The sequence below is a fragment of the Scyliorhinus torazame genome, chromosome 18 (assembly GCF_047496885.1).
Source record: "Scyliorhinus torazame isolate Kashiwa2021f chromosome 18, sScyTor2.1, whole genome shotgun sequence".
In the NCBI taxonomy this organism is placed as follows: domain Eukaryota; kingdom Metazoa; phylum Chordata; class Chondrichthyes; order Carcharhiniformes; family Scyliorhinidae; genus Scyliorhinus; species Scyliorhinus torazame.
This window is the reverse complement of record NC_092724.1, coordinates 88116516-88137569: the sequence shown is the minus strand read 5'-3', so window position 1 is coordinate 88137569 and position 21054 is coordinate 88116516. Positions and strand designations below refer to the sequence as shown.

General features: G+C 46.6%; 1 protein-coding gene across 1 annotated transcript in view; it reads right to left on the bottom strand.

Annotated features, from left to right (window-relative positions):
- The window catches only part of evpla (envoplakin a), a 178380-nt gene that overhangs the window by 71701 nt on the left and 85625 nt on the right, over positions 1 to 21054 (bottom strand). Inside the window, exons 9-11 of the mRNA XM_072482997.1 lie at positions 16891 to 16986; positions 14777 to 14902; positions 10161 to 10307 (exon numbers count right to left, since the gene is read on the bottom strand). Coding sequence (XP_072339098.1) covers positions 10161 to 10307; positions 14777 to 14902; positions 16891 to 16986 — 369 coding nt within the window. The remainder of the gene's footprint in view (positions 1 to 10160; positions 10308 to 14776; positions 14903 to 16890; positions 16987 to 21054) is intronic.

Here is a 21054-nt window from a genome sequence, read left to right as displayed (position 1 = left end):
ACGTGGATTGCAGCAACTGGTTAGTCAGTCTGGGTAGCTATAGTAGGGTTAGCAGTAGTGTCGAACCCGAGTAAAGGAAGTGTAAATAGTTTAGTAAACGTGTTAAAGTTATCTCCACGTCTGAACCTTCCTTTGTCAAGTGCACCACAAGGAAGCCGCTTATGTTACACCTAGAACATAACAAATCATGGTACCAGGACTGAACTGTTTCAATCCATATGAGCTATACCTCAGCATACAGTGACAACCAGCAATGATACCCAGGCAAGATGTTCGAGATCCGGGTTCTGCAGCAGCTCCAGTGCCACGGCGATCTCCGTGAAAACTGGCGGGTATTCCGGCAAATGTTTGAAATCTTCCTGGTAGCAGCCGAACTAGAAGACGTGGCCGATGCTGAAAAGACAGAGCTTCGCCTCACCATCGCCAGTGCCAGAGCAGAAGAAATCTTTAAAAAATTAAAGTTCTCCAAGGGGCAAAACAGGAGCGACTTCCAGGCAGTCCTGGACAAATTCGGCAAATACTGTGAGGAAAACACACTCCAACCAGCAAGAAAAGGTAAGAGAAGCGCCAGTACTCACCATGAGGCCGAGATCCCGGAGCAGAGAACAATTTTGATCGGCGGCCATCTTTCTAAAGGGACTGCACTTCCGCAGTTGCGTGAGAAGCGCACAGAACGGGAAGGTCCGTTTGCGCATGCGCGAGACGCTGCGCATGCGCAATCACAAAAACGGCCATCAGTACAGGAACAGCGGTTTGCGCATGCACAAACGCTTCCTGCGTATGATGTCACATGCGTCATGACGTCAGAGGCCCCGGACAACGCCCATTTAAAGGGGAAACGTCCCAAATCAAAGAAAAAATCTTTTAAAGCCGTAAAACAACCTTCCTTCACCTGGAATGACAGCACAATGCCTCAAAGTGAACCAGGAAATGAAATTAACCTTCGACGAACACTGCAACAAGCAATTACCTACGCCCAAACCGATGATTCCGACCTTGAATACTTCAAAACCGACCTTTACGTTTTCTCTGGACCTCACGAGCCCAATGCCAGCTCCGATGCAAACAGTGGTGATATGGTCCCAGAAAACAACGACTCAGACGAACCTTTCACCTTGGGAGGCTACCCCAATACCAAATCCGAACCGCAACGAGACATGTTGCACATTGACGACCCCGACGACGAGTTCTTCGGATTTGAGGATCTTCAGCCCAGCAGATATGACAACCCGACTCGTGAGTGCAGGATTATGCTGCGGCCTGAAATTAAGAGACAGAGAGCGGTACAAGCCTACAGAGAGCGGCCTGCTGCCACGCAGAGCGTGGTCCACGCACCGCTCAGGGTTCCCGACTCTACGAAAGAAGACATGCAAGACTCCACACCGCAGTCCTTGCATGAACAAGAAGTGACTCCAGTGTCACAAGCCTCCACAGCGAGCTCGTGGACGACTCCACGGTGGAAGAAACGCAAGACTCCAGAGCACAGTCCTTGCACACACAAGACGTGACTCCAGTGTCACAAGGCTTTGCAGCGAGCTCATGGACAGCCTCCACGATAGAAGCAACGCAAGACTCCGACATGCAGTCCTTGCAGGAACAAGACCATGATGGTCTAGCAACCTCCTCTGACCAACTAGCGGCAGACGATGCAAGTCTGCCATGCTCAAGTAAACAGCAAGAAGACTATGACAGTCTACCACACTCCAGTGCACAGCAGGACGACCATGACGGTCGATCATGCTACAGTGAAGAACAAAGCGACGATGAGAGTCCAAGCCCAAATGAAGGACAACAGCAAGACAATGACAGTCCACCCACATTATTTGCGCCAGCAGATGAAGACTCTGACAATTTACCCAACCCAAGTGAACAACAAGCAGCTACTGAGGATCTACCCACGGTATGTACGAGTGACAACAGCATCCCACTTCCCATGCAAGATTTGCAAAATGACAGACCTCAGCTAGTGTGTACAGAGGCACTCAACGATCACTGTGAGACCTTTGGTGACTCCGGTGACACCATGATACTTCCACCCTCATTCGCTCGAACCTCTCCACAAGTCAATGCATTCCTGCATGTTCCGACTCCAGACGTGCAGCTTCAAGAAATCTCAGCTGACTCCAGTGAACCTGCTAAGACTCCGGATGGGGAGCATCAACAAACCAACACTGACTCAGTTAAAACAGACCAGACTCCAGATGGGGAGCAACCAAACGCCGACTCTGATTCACGTAAGCCGGACTTTCCTCCAGACAGGGAGTGCCGCAATCTCAGTGATGGCACGCTCAGGGTGACAGCAGATAGCACAACGATAGGGGATGGATCACTTAACAATTACACTGGGTCAGTAATAACAAGCAGCGGCTACAGTCCAAGAGGAATACACCAATATTCACCACAGCTATATCCACACATTTGTTCCACACCAGCAGTGCAACCAATGACAGCTCATGCTGGACAAACCCAGGATTCAGGCATGCAGCATAAGAACATAAGAACTAGGAGCAGGAGTAGGCCATCTGGCCCCTCGAGCCTGCTCCACCATTCAATGAGATCATGGCTGATCTTTTGTGGACTCAGCTCCACTTTCCGGCCCGAACACCATAACCCTTAATCCCTTTATTCTTCAAAAAACTATCTATCTTTATCTTAAAAACTTTAAATGAAGGAGCCTCTACTGCTTCACTGGGCAAGGAATTCCATAGATTCACAACCCTTTGGGTGAAGAAGTTCCTCCTAAACTCAGTCCTAAATCTACTTCCCCTTATTTTGAGGCTATGCCCCCTAGTTCTGCTTTCACCCGCCAGTGGAAACAACCTGCCCGCATCTATCCTATCTATTCCCTTCATAATCTTATATGTTTCCATAAGATTCCCCCCTCATCCTTCTAAATTCCAACGAGTACAGCCCCAGTCTACTCAACCTCTCCTCGTAATCCAACCCCTTCAGCTCTGGGATTAACCAAGTGAATCTCCTCTGCACACCTTCCAGTGCCAGTACGTCCTTTCTCAAGTAAGGAGACCAAAACTGAACACAATGCTCCAGGTGTGGCCTCACTAACACCTTATACAATTGCAGCATAACCTCCCTAGCCTTAAACTCCATCCATCTAGCAATGAAGGACAAAATTCCATTTGCCTTCTTAAGCACCTGTTGCACCTGTAAAACAACATTTTGCGACTCATGCACTAGCACACCCAGGTCTCTCTGCACAGCAGCATGTTTTAATATTTTATCATTTAAATAATAATCCCTTTTGCTGTTATTCCTACCAAAATGGATAACCTCACATTTGTCAAAATTGTATTCCATCTGCCAGACCCTAGCCCATTCACTTAGCCTATCCAAATCCCTCTGCAGACTTCCAGTATCCTCTGCACTTTTTGCTTTCCCACTTATCTTAGTGTCGTCTGCAAACTTGGACACATTGCCCTTGGTCCCCAACTCCAAATCATCTATGTAAATTGTGAACAGGTGTGGGCCCAACACTGATCCCTGAGGGACACCACCAGCTACTGATTGCCAACCAGAGAAACACCCATTAATCCCCACTCTTTGCTTTCTATTAATTAACCAATCCTCTATCCATGCTACTACTTTCCCCTTAATGCCATGTATCTTTCTCTTATGCAGCAACCTTTTGTGTGGCACCTTGTCAAAGGCTTTCTGGAAATCCAGATATACCACATCCATTGGCTCCCCGTTATCTACCGCACTGTTAATGTCCTCAAAAAATTCCACTAAATTAGTTAGGCACGACCTGCCCTTTATGAACCCATGCTGCGTCTGCCCAATGGGACAATTTCCATCCAGATGCCTCGCTATTTCTTGCTTGATGATAGATTCCAGCATCTTCCCTACTACCGAAGTTAAACTCACTGGCGTATAATTACCCGCTTTCTGCCTACCTCCTTTTTTAAACAGTGGTGTCACGTTTGCTAATTTCCAATCCGCCGGGACCACCCCAGAGTCTAGTGAATTTTGGTAAATTATCACTAGTGCATTTGCAATTTCCCTAGCCATCTCTTTTAGCACTCTGGGATGCATTCCATCAGGTCCAGGAGACTTGTCTACCTTTAGCCCCATTAGCTTGCCCATCACTACCTCCTTGGTGATAACAATCCTCTCAAGGTCCTCACCTGTCATAGCCTCATTTCCATCAGTCACTGGCATGTTATTTGTGTCTTCCACTGTGAAGACCGACCCAAGCAGCCAGCAGTCTACGCAGCATATTCTCAAACAGGCCAGCACTACGGATTGCCCACTAACGGAATCAAGACCGAAGGAGGACTACCGCAAGCGCAATCTGCACTACAGACTGTATGCCTTAGTTACCGCCCAAGATTTGCTGCACCCCAGCCTGGCCAGACGGCATATTCCTATCAGATGCAAGGTTCTAGTTTCACACCATCACCAGGTATTTATGCGAGCAGCAATTCTGTTTCCAATTCGACAAACTTCAACGGTTCTCAGCAGGATCACCCTTCCAGCACAGCACGTGGCCAGAACCAGCATGCACAGTCTTATCCAACTTCACCATATGGCACATCCGTGACCTCAAATGATACTGTTGATGGTACCTCTTCAACGTCAACATCTTATCAGCTACAAGATGCCATCCGACAGCATCATCACAAACATCGAAAAAGAAAGGGACTCCAAAGCAGACAGCAAAGTGATTTGACCATTTCTTGGTTCCTGTGGCACAGGGACGTTGATGGAGTTCATAACAAAGAGAGACATTTGACATAGAATTTACAGTGCAGAAGGAGGCCATTCGGCCCATCGAGTCTGCACCGGCTCTTGGAAAGAGCACCCTACCGAAGCCCACACCTCCACCCTATCCCCATAACCCCTTAACCCAGTAACCACACCCAACACTAAGGGCAATTTTGGACACTAAGGCCAATTTAACATGGCCAATCCACCTAACCTGCACATCTTTGGACTGTGGGAGGAAACCGGAGCACCCGGAGGAAACCCACGCACACACGGGGAGGACGTGCAGACTCCGCACAGACAGTGACCCAAGCCAGGAATTGAACCTGGGACCCTGGAGCTGTGAAGCAATTGTGCTATCCACTATGCTACCGTGCTGCCCCAACCATTGACCATGATGATTGATGGTTTTTGGACTCACACGAATGATTTGGACTTATTGTTTAATCACTGTTCCCATGACTTGTATATACCTTACCTTATCTACCTGTTCTTTGTTCAATTTTCCCCAAGTGTACAGAAAATATGTAACATATAAAAAGGGGGGATGTGGTGATGTGCATTAATGTAAATGCATGTAGGCTAGCTAGACACTAGAGGGAGCACCAGAAACATCACACACACACGCTCAACCAATAGATCAGTTAGATAGGACACGACCAATGGACATGCACAATACACACAGAGGTGACACCACCACAGGAGGGCATTACACCAGCCCATATATAAAGGACACCACACACATGATCTGCCTCTTTCCAGTGGAGACAGTCAGTGAGTAGAGACACAGGGTTGATTCAATATTACACCCACCACGTGGATTGCAGCAACTGGTTAGTCAGTCTGGGTAGCTATAGTAGGATTAGCAGTAGTGTCGAACCCGAGTAATAGAAGTGTAAATAGTTTCATAAACGTGTTGAAGTTATCTCCACGTCTGAACCTTCCTTTGTCAAGTGCACCACAAGGAAGCCGCTTATGTTACACCAAGAACATAAAACATCACAGCCCACCATGGGAAATGAACAAATGGATTGCAGGCCTGCAGGTCAAGGATTTGAGGGGTTTAATCACGGGTCACTCCTTTCTCTTTACAGGAATTCACACGTGGTGCTTTCTCTGTCTGAGCCAGCAGCTGCATTGCCCACCTGAGTGGTACAACTGTCATTCTTTCACTGCCTTTGTCTGGGCTGCTCTTCAGCTTCCAGACAGGGGTCTCCTGACAAACCTGCATTTCTGGGGGTCTGTGGGGGTCCCTCTATTTAGGAAGTCTTTGTGGGGTCCCCCTCGTTAGGGGGCCTCTGTGGGGGTTCCCCTATTTAGGGAGTCTCTGTGAGGGTTCCCCTATTTAGGGGGTGTCAGTGGGGGTCCACCTATTTAGGAGGTCTCAGTGGGGGTCCCCCTATTTACGGGGTCTCAGTGGGGGTCCCCCTATTTAGGGGGTCTCTGTGGGGTCCCCCTATTTAGGGGGTCTCTGTGGGGTTCCCCTATTTAGGGGGTCTCTGTGGGGTCCCCTTATTTAGGGGTCTCTGTGGGGTCTCCCTATTTAGGGAGTCTCTGTGGGGGTCCCTATATTTAGGGGGTCTCTGTGGGAGTCCCCCTATTTAGGGGTCTCTGGGGGTTCCCCTATTTAGGGGCTCTCTGTGAGGGTCCCCCTATTTAGGGGGTCTCTGTGGGGGTGCTCCTATTTAGGAGGTCTTTGTGGGGTCCCCGTATTTAGGAGGAAGCTGTGGGAGTCCCCCTATTTTGGGGTCTCTGGCGTGTCCCCTTATTTAGGGGGTCTCTGTGGGGGTGCTCCTATTTAGGAGGTCTTTGTGGGGTCCCCGTATTTAGGAGGTGGCTGTGGGAGTCCCCCTATTTAGGGGGTCTCTAGACTGTCCCCTTATTTAGGGGGCCTCTGTGGGGGTGCTCCTATTTAGGAGGTCACTGTGGGGTCCCCCTATTTAGTGGGTCTCTGTGGGGTCCCCCTATTTAGGGGGTCTCTGTGGGGTCACTCTATGTAGGGGGTCTGTGTGGGGTCCCCCTATTTAGGGGCATCTTAGGGGGCTGTCAGGTTGTGTCAGCCCATACTGTGGAGAAGGTGGCACCCAGACAATCCAGGGTAGGGGCCTTATTTGCGATGAAGGACGGGTGGACAGCAGGATTGCGCTATAGGGCGCCAGCTCAATATAGCAGCCTCCCAATGGGATTCCCTTGGGAATCCATTGTAATCCTCTCCAAGCATAGACTTGCATGGCTGAGGATTGAGACTCGCTTCCCGATTTTCGTTTGCAGTGGGATCGCAAATCAGGTGCAATTCCCCAGTGGCGGGGGAACATAGCCTCCCAAATGGAGGATCCTGGCCAATATATTCCACTGAGGAAGAAAGACTATGGACGTGATTCTTCCAAAAGGGAACAGTGCTGAGAAAACCATGGCTATTCAACGCGAATCGCGTTGTATAAGGTGCCTGAACGGGGAACACGAGTCTGAAGCCACACATAGCCCCATTTTGTCCAGCGGGAATGTCCGCTCGCTGGAACTTCCCATTGTAGGGAGAGATCGGGTAGCCGTTTTTAAATGGTGGCCCGATCTCCGAGGCCCCCGAAGCAATCCCCAACTTCTCCCCCAAAGGACTATGGGAGGGTCCCCGGCCACCCCCGCACCCTCCTTAAAACCTATGCTAGGCACCCCAATTGCATACATGCACAAAATGCCAACTTGGCAACCTGGCAGTGCCCACATCAGCTGGCAGTGCCACCTGGGCAGTGCCAGGCTGTCACACTTGTGGCACTGTCAACAGTGCCCAGATGGCACCAACAGTGCCAGGACACCAGCCTTCCTAAAGGGCATGCAGCTGGGGGCCTCCAATCCTCTGGGAGACCCCCATGAATGCCATTCTGTCTGGTTCCTGTTTGTGGGGACCAGTGCTGAATGCCTTCGCCCGAGGTCTCGGAGGCGAAGGGGATGAATCACAAACACTCAGGTACCTCGGGAATTTGCACATTAGAGTGCTACTAGCTGTCTTGCTATAATATGTAGATTTGCCAAAAAGTGATCTCACAATGGGCAGATTTACATCGCAACATTTTGTGAGATCGCATGGGATCTCATGAGGCATTGTGAGCCAGACAGATCCCGGGAGCGGGGTCTCCTGGCTTTTGTTGGTCACTCTGTGCAGTAACGAGCTGCTTTTCCGGCACAGCGTGGCCACTTGATTGTGCCCTTTTTAAGAATGATGCACCATCTGAGGCTAACCAAGGGAGTAAAGGATCATTAAATTGAAGGAAAATACTTACAAAACTACGAAGATTAGTGGTAGGTCAGAAGATCGGACACATTTTAGAAACCAGCAAAGTTCTGCAAAGGTACAACCATACCCAACCAGCTGTGTTTTCAAAATCTTAACACAACACAGTGTTCAACATTAGATGTGATTCCACGATTAGGCAACATTTGCTAAATAATCCTCAGTGTTCTGCGAAGAAAGACTGACAACTAATTTAAGATTGTCAGTCAGGCTCGCAGTATGCATGTACTGGAAGCTACATATATTACTACATGGGGCCATGTTCCTTGCAGACAGAATGAACATATGCAAAGATTGCGCCTATTTCAGCTAAACAAAATAAATGACAGGCATTCCTCAGGGCAGTGCCTTGCTCAGAGTCAAACTGACTGGTTTAAATTTCAAACAATGTTTGGCAGTTAACTATCAACTGTCATCAACTGGTGCATTCTCCATGGCAACACCTTTTCTAATAAGAGTCCACTTGCCAACCAATCAGTACTTTCTTCTCGTACAGTATAAATTTGTTGTTTTTCCTTACATTGACATTCTTGCAAATTGTCCTGATAAGTACAGAACGAAAAGCTTCAACAAAAAGTCTCTTTTTTCAGGAATACACATGTTCTGTGCTACCAAGAACTATTTATAAAGATAGGAAAGCAAGTTGTGCAGAGGACACAAAGAGCCCGCAAAGTAATATTAGATAGATTAAATGGGTGGGCAAATATTTTGTAGATGGGGAGTATAATGTGGGAAAACATAAGATTGCCTACTTTGGCAGGCAGACAGGAAACACAGAATATTATTTAAATGGAGAGAGATTGAGAATTCTGTGGTACAGAGGGATCTGGGTGGCCTTGTACATAAATCGCAAAATCAGCATGCAGGTACACCAAGTAATTAGGAAGGCAGATGGAATTTTGGGCTTTATTTCAAAAGGAGATGGAGTATGTCTTGCTACCGGACTTGGTGAGACTGTACCTGAACTATTATGTATAGTTTTGGTCCCCTACTTAAGGAGGGACATATGTGCATCACACGTTCAGGGAGGGTTCACTAGGCTGATTCCTGGGTTGAAGGTGATGTCTTATGAGGAAAACTCATTGGAGTTTCGAAGAGTGAGAGATGATTTCATTGAAATGTGTAGGATTCTGAGTGGGTTTAACAGGGTAACGGCTGAGACGTTTCGCCCGTTGATGAATCTAGAGCTGTGGGGTCTCCCATTCGAGACAGAGACGAGAAAGAATTTCTTCTCTCAGAGGGTTGTTAATCTTTGGAATTCTTCCACAGAGACTAGTGGATGTTGGGTCACTGGAAATATTTAAGGCTCCATTGGACAGATTTTTGATCGACAAAGGAGTCAAAGGTTATGGGGCAGGCAGGAAGATCAGGAAGGCTACAGTAAGATCCATCATTGAATGGTGAGGTAGGCTCATAGGGCTGAATGGCCTACCTCTTTTCCCATGTCTCATGATCTCATGCATTTGGGAGGGATGGGAAAACCTGAAAATTAGAGCTAAATGAAATCAGATAGCAGTTCTTCACACAAAGGCTTTGGAAATCTAGAAAACTATGCATCAAAAACCTGCTGATTCCAGGGGTCAATTGATAGTCTCAAGACTGAGATTAATACATTTTTGTTGGGGAGGAGTACGAGGGGATATAGGGCTACAGCACATAAGTGGATCTAAGAAACAGGCCAACCATGACCTATTGAATAGTGGAACAAGGAGATGCTCTTGTTCCTGTGTTTTTAATTTGAAATACGTCTGAGGAAATCCTTACGATTCCAACCTTAGATTTAGAAGGTAACCAACTTTAACGGAAATCTATTGCTTTAGTAATAATAATAATAATTTATTGTCACAAGTAGGCTTACATTAACACGGCAATGAAGTTACTGTGAAAAGCTCCTAGTCACCACATTCCGGCGCCTGTTCGGGTACACTGCGAGAGAATTCAGAATGTCCAGATTACCTAACAGCACATCTTTCGGGACATGTGGGAGGAAACCGGAGCACCCGGAGGAAACCCACGCAGACACAGGGAGAACGTGCAGTCCCCGCACAGACAGTGACCCAAACCGGGAATCGAACCTGGGACCCTGGAGCTGTGAGGCAACTGTGCTACCCACTGTGCTACCATGCTTGTTTGTTGTCTTTCTCTTCCTCACCTGTCCATCATCCCAGTCACACAGCGCATCCACCACAATGGGTTTGGAGACCGGGGTGCGCCTGGCTTTCAGTGGAGCTATCTGTTGGCTTCGCCTCTTCAAATCATTGATGTCTTTGTCCATCTGGATGACATTCCTCTCGTCACTCTGTGAGACAGAAAGAAGTGGGAAAAAGAGAATCCAGTTAAACAAGAAAGTGGAATCTGGGAATTCTTTAATATTTATAATTAGAACCGAGTGGATACAGAGAGAATGCTTCCTTTTGAAGGAAGAGCACAACGTGAGGCCATCAGTGTAAGATAGTCACCAAGAAATCTAATACAGAATTCAGAAGAGGTTCCTTCACTCAGTGAGAATGTGGAAGTTGCTACCACAGGGAGAGTTTGGAGTGAATGGTATAGATGCATATAGAAACAAGGAAGACAGGTATAATATCCCGCACTCATCTACATTGTGGAAAATCTTGTCTTCCCCGTGCTCTTTGCAGAGTACGAGCTCCCCCTCTAGGGCGGGGTATTTCAATTCCCCAATGTATATAACCAGTATACATTGGTATATGTAACCAATATACATTGATTATATATACACATTATATAACCACTGGTTATATATATAACCAGTTAGGCATCGACCAGGAGGAACCTGGTAGAGATCTACTGGGTAGTGTATGTATTGTTTGTATAAATAAAACTTTGTTGATATTTTCAGAGAACATAGAAATTTCAAGTCTATGGAAAGAGCACCCTACTTAAGCCCACACCTCCACCCAATCACCGTAACCCAGTAACCCCACTGAACCTTTTGGACACTAAGGGGCAATTTATCATGGCCAATCCACCTAACCTGCACATTAATTGGCGCGCAGGTCCACAGATCTTAGAAAGTGGCAACACAAGTGGACATGGTAGTCAAAAAGCATACAGAATGCTTGCCTTCACTGGACGGGGCATTGAGTTTAAAAACTGGCAAGTCATGCTAAATTGTATAGAATCTTGGTAAGGCCGTACTTGGAATATTTCGCACAATTCTGGTCGCCACACAACCAGAAGGGTGTGGAGGCTTTGGAGAGGGTGCAGAGGAGGTTTACCAGGATGTTGCCTGGTCTGGTGGGTGTCAGCTATGCGGAGAGGCTGAATAGACTCGGACTGTTTTCATTAGAACGATGGAGGTTGAGGGGTGACCTAATAGAGGTCTCCAAGGTTATGAGGGGCATGGATAGAATGGATGGGCAGCCACTCTTCCCCAGGGTGGAGGAGTCAGTCACCACGGGGCATAGGTTTAAAGCCTGCGGGGCAAAGTTTAGAGGAGATGTGCGAGGCAGATTTTTTACGCAGAGGGTGGTGAGTGGCTGGAACGTGCTGTTGTTGTGGATGTAGTGGAAACAGATACATTAATGGCATTCAAAAGGCATCTTGACAAATACATGGATAGAATGGGTATAGAGGGATACGGCACAAGGAAGTGCTGAGGCCAAGGCTGGCATCATGACCGGTACAGGGTTGGAGGGCCGAAGGGCCTGTTCCTGGGATGTATTGTTCTTTGTTCTTTGGACTGTGGGAGGAAATCGGAGCACTCAAAGGAAACCTAGTCAGACATGGGGAGAAAGTGAAAACTCCACACAAACAGTCACCCGAGGCTGGAATTGAATGCGGATCCCTGGGGCTGTGAGGTAGCAGATTATCATTATTCCTGTATTATCATACGACGCTTTACTCGGTATGAACTTCCCGGGTCCTTATTAAAACAAGGATTTGAACGAGAAGGGACTAGATGGTTACAATAGTAGATTTTGCAAAGAAAACATGAGAGGAGACTCAAGTGAAGCATAAATGTCTAGGTGGCCTGTTCCTGTGCTGTGTATCCTATGTAATCCTGTGTAATCCATCTGAACAGGAGTGTAGAGCGTGGGAATTCAATGAAACCATAGACTGGGGTGGGGGGTACATTAGAATTTGGTCAAATAATTGGAGGTGACGGTTCTCTAAAGGACTCGGTTAAATTTACAGTTGAATTGGGAATTTGAAACATGATTACCAGCATTCATTCGCAGTGCCCATTAGATATCTGTTATATCACTCACTCTTTGAATAACCTGGGGATTATCTGATGGTGATTATTCACACTGATGTGGTTCAATTGTCAATACAAGAATCAGGGCCACTGGTGGTCAGAAGAGTCACAGTAACTAAACTTGCAATTGTTTTCTCCAGTTCGTTGAACAATTTTCAGTCAACATTCTGCCTGACCTGCTGAGTATTTCCAGCATGTGTTTTTTTCAGATTTCCAGTATCTGCACGATTTTGCTTTTGTATTTTACAATGTTCTTTGACCTAGAATTCTGTTGCGTATGACTAATATCCATCAGATCTCTGCAGTGGCTTCTAATCCGTGACTATTTATTAGGTCTGTCAGCTCCAGTTGAAGATATTCAATCAGGTGGTCTCTCATTTCCAACAACTTCACCCAGTCAAACAGCCGTATGTAGCCCATCTGTAATTTTTTTAACTAATTAATAAGCAAAAGCATTCAAAAATTATGAGAAGGGTTCCAGAGAATCATCGAATCATTGAATCCCTACAGTGCAGAACAAAGTAATTCGACCCATCAACCCTCCGAACGAGTACCCTACCTCGGCCCAATCCCCCACCCTATCCCTGTAACTCCACCTAGGGGCACTTTAGCACGGCCAATCCACATAACCTGCAGATCTTTGGTCTGTGGGAGGAAACCGGAGCACCCGGAGGGAGCCCACATATTCTCCCGGGGAGGATGAGCAAACTCCACACGGTCACCTAAGGTCGGAATCGAACCCGGGTCTCTGGTGCTGTGATGCAGCAGTGCTAACCACTGTGCCACCGTGCCGCCCATTCTGTGAGTAGCTCGGAGAAGCTGGGATTGTTGGAGAGAGAAGATTGAGGGAAGATTTGATAGAGAAGTTCAAATCATGGGGGGGGGGGGGGGGGGGGGGGGGGGGCGCAAGTCAGAATAGACAGGTGAAACTGCTTCCATTGGTGGAAAGGTTGAAAACTGGAGGACACCAATTCAAAATGATTCACAAAAGGAACAGAAACGATAAGAGAAGAAACCTTTACATTGAGTGAGTAGTTAAAATCGGTAATGCACAGGGCAGCACGGTGGTGCACTGGTTATCATTGGTGCCTCATGACGCCAAGGACCCAGGTTCAATCCCGTCCCCGGGTCAGTGTCCGTCTGCAGTTTGCACATTTGCCCCGTGAATGCGTGGTTCTCACCCCCGCAACCCAAAAAGATGTGCAGATTAGATGGATTGGGCAGACTAAATTGCCCGTTAATTGGAAAAAATAATGAATTGGGTACTCCAAATTTATTATTAAATTTTGGAAATGCACTGCCTCAGAATGTGGTAAATGCAGGTTCAACAGTGGCTTTCAAAAGGCAATTGGATGAGCATAGGTTTGTCCAACGTGTGACCCAAGGGCCGAATATGGCCCTCAATGCCTTTCTATATGGCCCCTGGAGACAGTGGCTGGTCAGAATGCCGGTCAAACAGGTAAGTTATAATAATAATCTTTATTGTCACAAGTAGGCTTACATTAACACTGCAATGAAGTTACTGTGAAAAGCCCCTAGTCGGCACACTCTGGTGCCTGTTTGAGTACACTGAGGGAGAATTCAGAATGTCCAATTCACCTAACAACACGTCTTTGAGGACTTGTGGGAGCACCCGGAGCACCCGGAGGAAAGCCACGCAGTCACAGGGAGAACATGCAGACTCTGCACAGACAGTGACCCAATCCGGAATCTGGGACCTTGGTGCTGTGAAGCAACAGTGCTAACCCACTGTTCTACCCTGCCGCCCAGTGGAAGAATCTCATGGAGCTGCTCCTCCAATCACAGGTCTTTTATTCCCATGTTTCCTGCTGACTGACTCACTAGCGAGCCTATCAGCAGCAAACCTGGGAGAGAAGCAATCTGTGATTGGAGGAGCAGCGAACACCAGTGGTGGTGAGTTAGGTGGCCGGGGATCAGAGATGTTATGTTGCGGGGCCCTGGGAATGGAGGTGCCTGGGCGCAGGGCCCAGGGAGCCAAGGTGCCAAGGCGCAGGGCCCAGAGAGCCGAGGTGCCTGGACGCAGGGCCCAGGGAGCAGAGCCCAGGGAGCGGTGGTGCCAGGGTGCAGGGCTCAAAGAGCGGTGGTGCCAGGACGCAGGGCCCAGGGAGCCGAGGTGCCAGGACGCAGGATCCAGGGAGCAGAGGTGCCAGGACGCAGGGCCCAGGGAGCTGAGGTGCCAGGACACAGGGCCCAGGGAGCCGAGGTGCCGGGAGCAGAGGTGCCCGGGGATGAAGCCTGCTGGCATCTGAGTGAGTGAGTGACTGGAGACTGTGTGACAGAGAACCATTCTGTGATTTCATAAAAGCACACTATTTTTTAAAGCTATGATTTTTCTCGCTAGTTGGTCACAGATGTGTCCATGAGTTTAATTGTTAATTCCAGAGACCCCAGGACATCCGGGAGAGTTGGCAACCCTCTGTGCATTCTTCATATAATCTGGCCCAACAGTGTTTGCACGATGGCACCTGGGTGGGTTTGATGAGAAAACGATTTAATCCGTTGAAATTCTGCATATTAATACTCACCTCAAGCTGGTGAAGCAGATCTGACACGGCCCGAGGGCTGTCCTTGTTGTACTTCAAGTACTTGTTGTCCAGCTCAGAATTGTGTTTTTTAATGGACTGAGCAAGAGTCTCGGCATCGTACTGGAACTGTGGAGAGGAAATAAACCCCAAGGAAGGGAGAGGGGTGAGAGAGAGAAATTATTTCTGTGATCAGCAGCTTTACTTAAATAACTGAATCTATATAGTGCCTCTAATGAAGGAAAATGCCCCAAGGCACTTCACTGGGTGATCAAAAACTGAGCCACATAAGGAGATATTAAGATAGGTGACCAAGAGGTGGTTTTTATGGAACACCTGAAATACGTAGAGAGAGAGAGAGACAGATAGGTGCAGGGGTGGTATTCCAGAATTTAGTGCCGGAAGGCGCAGCCACCATTGGTGACACAGTCAAAATTGGGGATGCACATGAGACCAGGATTGGAGGAACGGAGATATCACAAAGTTGGAGACGATTACAGATATAGGGAGGAACTAGGATACGGATGGTTTTGAAAATCGAGATGGGAATTTAAAATGGAGGTGTTGGCTGGACTGGTCGATGAGCACTGGGGTGAATGAGTGATTATAAATAGTTAAATAAACTAGAACAAAACTCACCAAACCAGTGTTTGTGATACTTCCTCAAGACGGAGTAACAATAAAATACTGTATTCCTGTCCCTCTCCTAAAGTAATTCAGATGTTGGGTTACTCCCTATTGTGCAAGAGCCTTTCTGGCTGGGTGTGGTGTACACCTGCTTAAATAAAAGCTAAAAGGAGTTTTTTCTCCATAATTGTGTTTAATAATTAATGACACAATAACAAGGGAAGGGTATAATGCGAGAAGGGGTGAAAAAAAAGCAGCATTTTAAATCTCGTAGCTCATGAGAAGACACAATAAGTCCATTAACTCTCCTTTCTCAATTCCTTTCCTGGAAGGCTGAATGTCTTTTTAAAATCTTGTTCCTAAATTCTCAGCAGCCTGGCTGTACATTCTGTAAGGAGTGGGTGTGTGTCTGTGAAGCAGGTTCGCCTTTTCAGAGACTGTGGCAGTACTTTGACACGCAGTGAAGCTGAACGCCTGCAATTCTCCCTTGCACCCCCCTCCCCCCCCTCCTCCACCCCCCCCCCCCCCGCTCCCCCCCTCCCCAACCCTCCTCCCCCCTCTCCCCCCTCCTCACCCACTCTCTTCCCCACCCCTCCTAGCCCCCTCCCCACCCCTCTTCCCCCCTCCCCATCCCTCTTTCCCCTCTCCTCCCCCTCCCCCACTCCCTTCCCCACCCCTCCTCCCCCTCCCCTCTCCCCCCTCCCCACCCCTCCTGCCCCTCTCCCCCCTCCCCACACCTCCTCCCCCTCTCCCCCCTCCTCCCCCACTCCCTTCCCCACCCCTCCTCTCCCTCTCTCCCCTCCTCCCCCACCCATCCTCCCCTCCTCCCCATCACTCCTCCCTCCTCCCCCCTGCCCCCCCCCTCCTCATTCAGCTGCGAGATTGCAATTCAGCAAATGGTCTGCTGAGCAAATAAATCAAAGGTAAGTGGGAGAAAGCAGCGTGAGCACCACTGGAATGCATCTTCACCTGGTTCTGTTTGTGTGTCAATTGTCAGGGATGTTCTTGGCTTTTTATCCCCCCAATCATTATACTGTTCTATTTACTTCAACAGACACCACCAGAACTCAGAATGGCTGAAGTGTTTCTAAAAAGCAACATTATATTTTTTAACACAATTAAAACTAAAAGATTCTTTCAGCATACCTGTCATGCAGGCACAAATTATCAATTTATTTATAGGAACTTCAGAAAAGGAGGATGCCATTCAGCCCCTCACCTCAGGCCTGCTCCAGCAATCAATTGGATCATAACTGATCTGCATTTCATGAAATTTTCCCCACCTTTTTTCCGTATCCCTGGACCCCCTTAACCAACAATTCCTGTTCTCACCTAACCCACGTCGATACACACATTTCAACAAAGATTTTTCTCCTCCATCCCTCTGGGTTGCTGGAGCCCCAGCGTTCTGCTCCTCTCCAAGATCAGCCATTCACACCAACTCAGGGATTGGGTTGAGACCTTCTTGGTGTCAACCAGTTATTTTTTACCTTTTTGTAATCCTCCACGTTTTTCAGGTGTGCCTCCTGGCAGATACAGAGGTTCAGAAACTGCTGCCATTCATTCTTAACTGCATCCTTGTGGGCCTGAAATAACAGTTCCATTACATGTTACATTCTCTGTGCAACTACATAGGCAGTTTGGGTGACCACCATGAGGACAAGACAACGGAGCAGAGCTGAAGGTCACCTCGCAGCTGTATACCTCCTGACCATTACTTAACAAAACAAAATGCTCAAAACATCACATTTCTTCATCAAAGCAGTTTGAACGTTGAGAGTAAAGAGCGTCACCAGGCATAAACTGATGACGAAGGACAGAAAATGACCAAATGGTCTATCCAGCCATGGTGCAACCTTACCAATGCCTGACCCTCCACTATCGCTTCCCCTGTTGGACATTCCCTGAGAATTTCAGTAAACTTAGGATGACATGGTGGCATAGTGGTTAGCACTGGTGCCTCACAGCGCCAGGGACCCAGGTTCCATTCCAACCTTGGGTGACTGACTGTGTGGAGTTTGTATGTTCACCCCGTGTCTGCGTGGGTTTCCATCGGGTGCTCCGGTTTCATCCCACAATCCAAAGATGTGCAGGTTAGTTGGATTGACTATGCTACATTTCCCCATAGTGTCCAAAGATGTGCCAGTTAGGTGGGGTTATGGGACAGGGTGGGGGAGTGGGCCTAGGTAAGGTGTTCTTTCAAAGGGTCAGTGCAGATCTGATGGGCTGAATGGCTTCCATTCTGCACTCGAGAGTTTCTGTGCAAGAATTCTCTCACAGCAAACTGACCAAAAAACAAGAAATCCAGAATTTTTTGGATTAATCAAAAAAAAGCAATCATTGGATACTGATTAATGTCATCTGAGAGTACCTTTAAGAAATGGGTGTTTTTTATAGAATAACTGTAGTGGGTACCTTTAAGAAATGGATGTTTATTACTGCAGTGATGTCAGAGTGTGGGTGGAGCTGGGCTGTCTGTCAGCTTTTAGTTTCACTTTGAGAAAAGCTTGGGTGTGCCTGTGTTTTTTTGGTTTTTCAGTGTTGGTGCTGCAGTCAGCCACCAAATGTGTAATGTTGTTCTCTCTGCCATGTAAAGACTATCTCTTGATCATTTGGTGAATTCAAAGTTATAACTGTTCTCAGTAATGAATGTAAGCCTGATGTGCTTCTGTTAAAAGGTTTTTTAAGTCTTATGGATGTTAAAAGGAAATTAAGAATTACTTAGAGTTGTATTCATTGGGGGTTGTATTTGAATTCATGGTTGCTAAGATGTTCACTGTATGTTTTAAAAGGTTAACTTGAGTTCATAGAATAAACATTGTTTTGCTTTAAAAAATACTTTTCCATTTCTGCTGTACCACACCTGTAGAGTGTGCCGTGTGCTCCCCATACCACAATCTACTAAAAGTTGTGGGTCAGGTGAACTCCATGATACATTTTGGGGTTCTCTAAACCCTGGCCCATAACAAATTGGGGGCTTGTGGAGGATAAAAATCTATCTATTGGATTGGCTTAGTGAACTTAAAGACAGTGAGGGGTGAGCATATTGTGGTTGCTTTTCAGATTCCAGTTTAAGTGGGGAGTGTGTTGTGGACAATAGCTCTTTCAGAGGCTCTGAAGTTTTTGGGGGTGGAGACGGTCACACGCAGTACCTTACGGACAGAGACTAAAAGCAGACTTAGATTTGGCAAAAACATTGCATTTAACATTATCTGACAAAATGCGAAAAGAGGTAATTATCGCGGTGGCTAAGCATTTAAAATTGCCTGAGATACAGTTTGACTCATTGGAAGTGGCAAAAATTCAGTTACAAATTAAACAAATGGAACATGAGAAAGAATTAAAGCAGCTTGAATATGAAAGAGAGAGAGAGGAAAAAGAAAGAGAGAGGAAAAAGAAAGAGATAGAGAGGAAAAGGAAAAGGAGAGAGAAGAAAGGAGAAAAGAAAGAATAGCCCTAGCAGAACAAAAAGAAAGAGAAAGGGAGATATAGATCAGGGAAAAGGATAAAGAGAGAGAGTTTGAACTTCAGAAAATGGCCATGAAACATGACAGTCAGTTAAAATTGGCAGACATAAAGGGAAACGTACAGTTGGATGATAGTAATGAGGATAGTGAGAAAGAGCGTCATAGTCGAAGACTTGGTGGGAATCTATTTAAATATGTCTAAGCATTGCCAAGGTTTGATGAGAAGGAGGTAGAAGCCTTTTTCATTTCATTTGAAAAAGTGGCTAAACAAATGAAATAGCCACAGGACATGTAGGCATTACTGATTCAAACAAAGCTGGTAGGTAGGGCTGGTGAAGTGTTTGCATCACTATTGGAGGAGGTATCTGGGGTGTATGAGGAGGTGAAAAAATCCATCTTAGGTGCATATGAACTAGTGCCTGAAGCCTACAGACAAAGGTTTAAAAATTTAAGGAAAGAATTTGGTCAAACATACATGGAGTTTGAAAGGCTCAAACGGAGTACTTTTGACAGGTGGATAAGGGCTTTGAAAATAGACCAAACGTATGAAACTCTCAAAGAAATTATGCTTTTGGAGGAGTTTAAAAATTCAATTCCTGATGTAGTGAGAACTCATGTGGAACAGCAGAGGGTTAAAACTGCGAGGTTAGCAGCCGAAATGGCAGATGATTATGAATTAGTTTATAAATCAAAGCTTGGTTTCTGACATCAGTTTCAGCCTGTGAGGGATAGAAACTGGGGACATGAGAAATACTCAAGTGGTAAAGGTAAAGGTGACCTGATGGGAGATAATAAGGGGTGTGTACCTCAGATTAAAACAGAAATCCATGAGGGTGGAAGGTACATGAAAAGTTTCAAATGCTTTCACTGTAATAAACTAGGCCGTGTAAATTCACAGTGTTGGTCGTTGAAGAAAAGCACTGGGAAGGCTGGTATGGTAAAACAGGATAAGACAGTGGGGTTTGTTAGAGTGGGCAAGGAAAGCCCAAGTGAAGCGAAGGAGGTACAAAAGATTGTACAGCCTGGTTTGGAGTGGTTCAGGTTGATTGGTTTGGACTGGTTCAGGTTGATTGGTTTGGACTGGTTCAGGTTGCTTGGTTTGGAAATGTTCAGGTTGGTTGGTTTCTACAGGTTCAGGTTGATTAGTTAGGACTGGTTCAGGTTGGTTGGTTTGAAATGATTCAGGTTGATTGGTTTGGAATGGTTCAGGTTGATCTATTTAGACTAGTTCAGATTGATTGGTTTGGACTGGTTCAGGTTGCTTGGTTTGTACAGGTTCAGGTTGGTTGGTTTGGAAATGTTCAGGTTGATTGGTTTGGAATGGTTCAGGTTGATCTATTTAGACTAGTTCAGATTGATTGGTTTGGACTGGTTCAGGTTGCTTGGTTTGTACAGGTTCACGTTGATTAGTTTGGACTGGTTCAGGTTGATTGGTTTGGACTGGTTCAGGTTGATTGGTTTGGAATGGTTCAGGTTGCTTGGTTTGTACAGGTTCAGGTTGATTAGTTTGGACTGGTTCAGGTTGGTTGGTTTGGAATGGTTCAGGTTGCTTGGTTTGTACTGGTTCAGGTTGCTTGGTTTCTACAGGTTCAGGTTGATTAGTTTGGACTGGTTCAGGTTGATTGGTTTGGACTGGTTCAGGTTGATTGGTTTGGAATGGTTCAGGTTGCTTGGTTTCTACAGGTTCAGGTTGATTAGTTTGGACTGGTTCAGGTTGGTTGTTTTGGAATGGTTCAGGTTGATTGGTTAGGAATGGTTCAGGTTGATCTATTTAGACTAGTTCAGATTGATTGGTTTGGACTGTATCATGTTGCTTGGTTTGTACAGGTTCAAGTTGGTCGGTTTGGAAATGTTCAGGTTGATTGGTTTGGACTGGTTCAGGTTGATTGGTTTGGACTGGTTCAGTTTGGTTGGTTTGGAATGGTTCAGGTTGATTGGTTTGGACTGGTTCAGGTTGATTGGTTTGGACTGGTTCAGGTTGGTTGGTTTGGAATGGTTCAGGATGGTTGGTTTGGACTAGTTCAGGTTTATTGGTTTCAAATGGTTCAGGTTGATTGGTTTGAAATGGTTCAGGTTGATTGGTTTGGACTGGTTCAGGATGATCTATTTAGACTAGTTCAGATTGATTGGTTTGGACTGGTTCAGGTTGATTGGTTTGGACTGGTTCAGGTTGCTTGGTTTGTACAG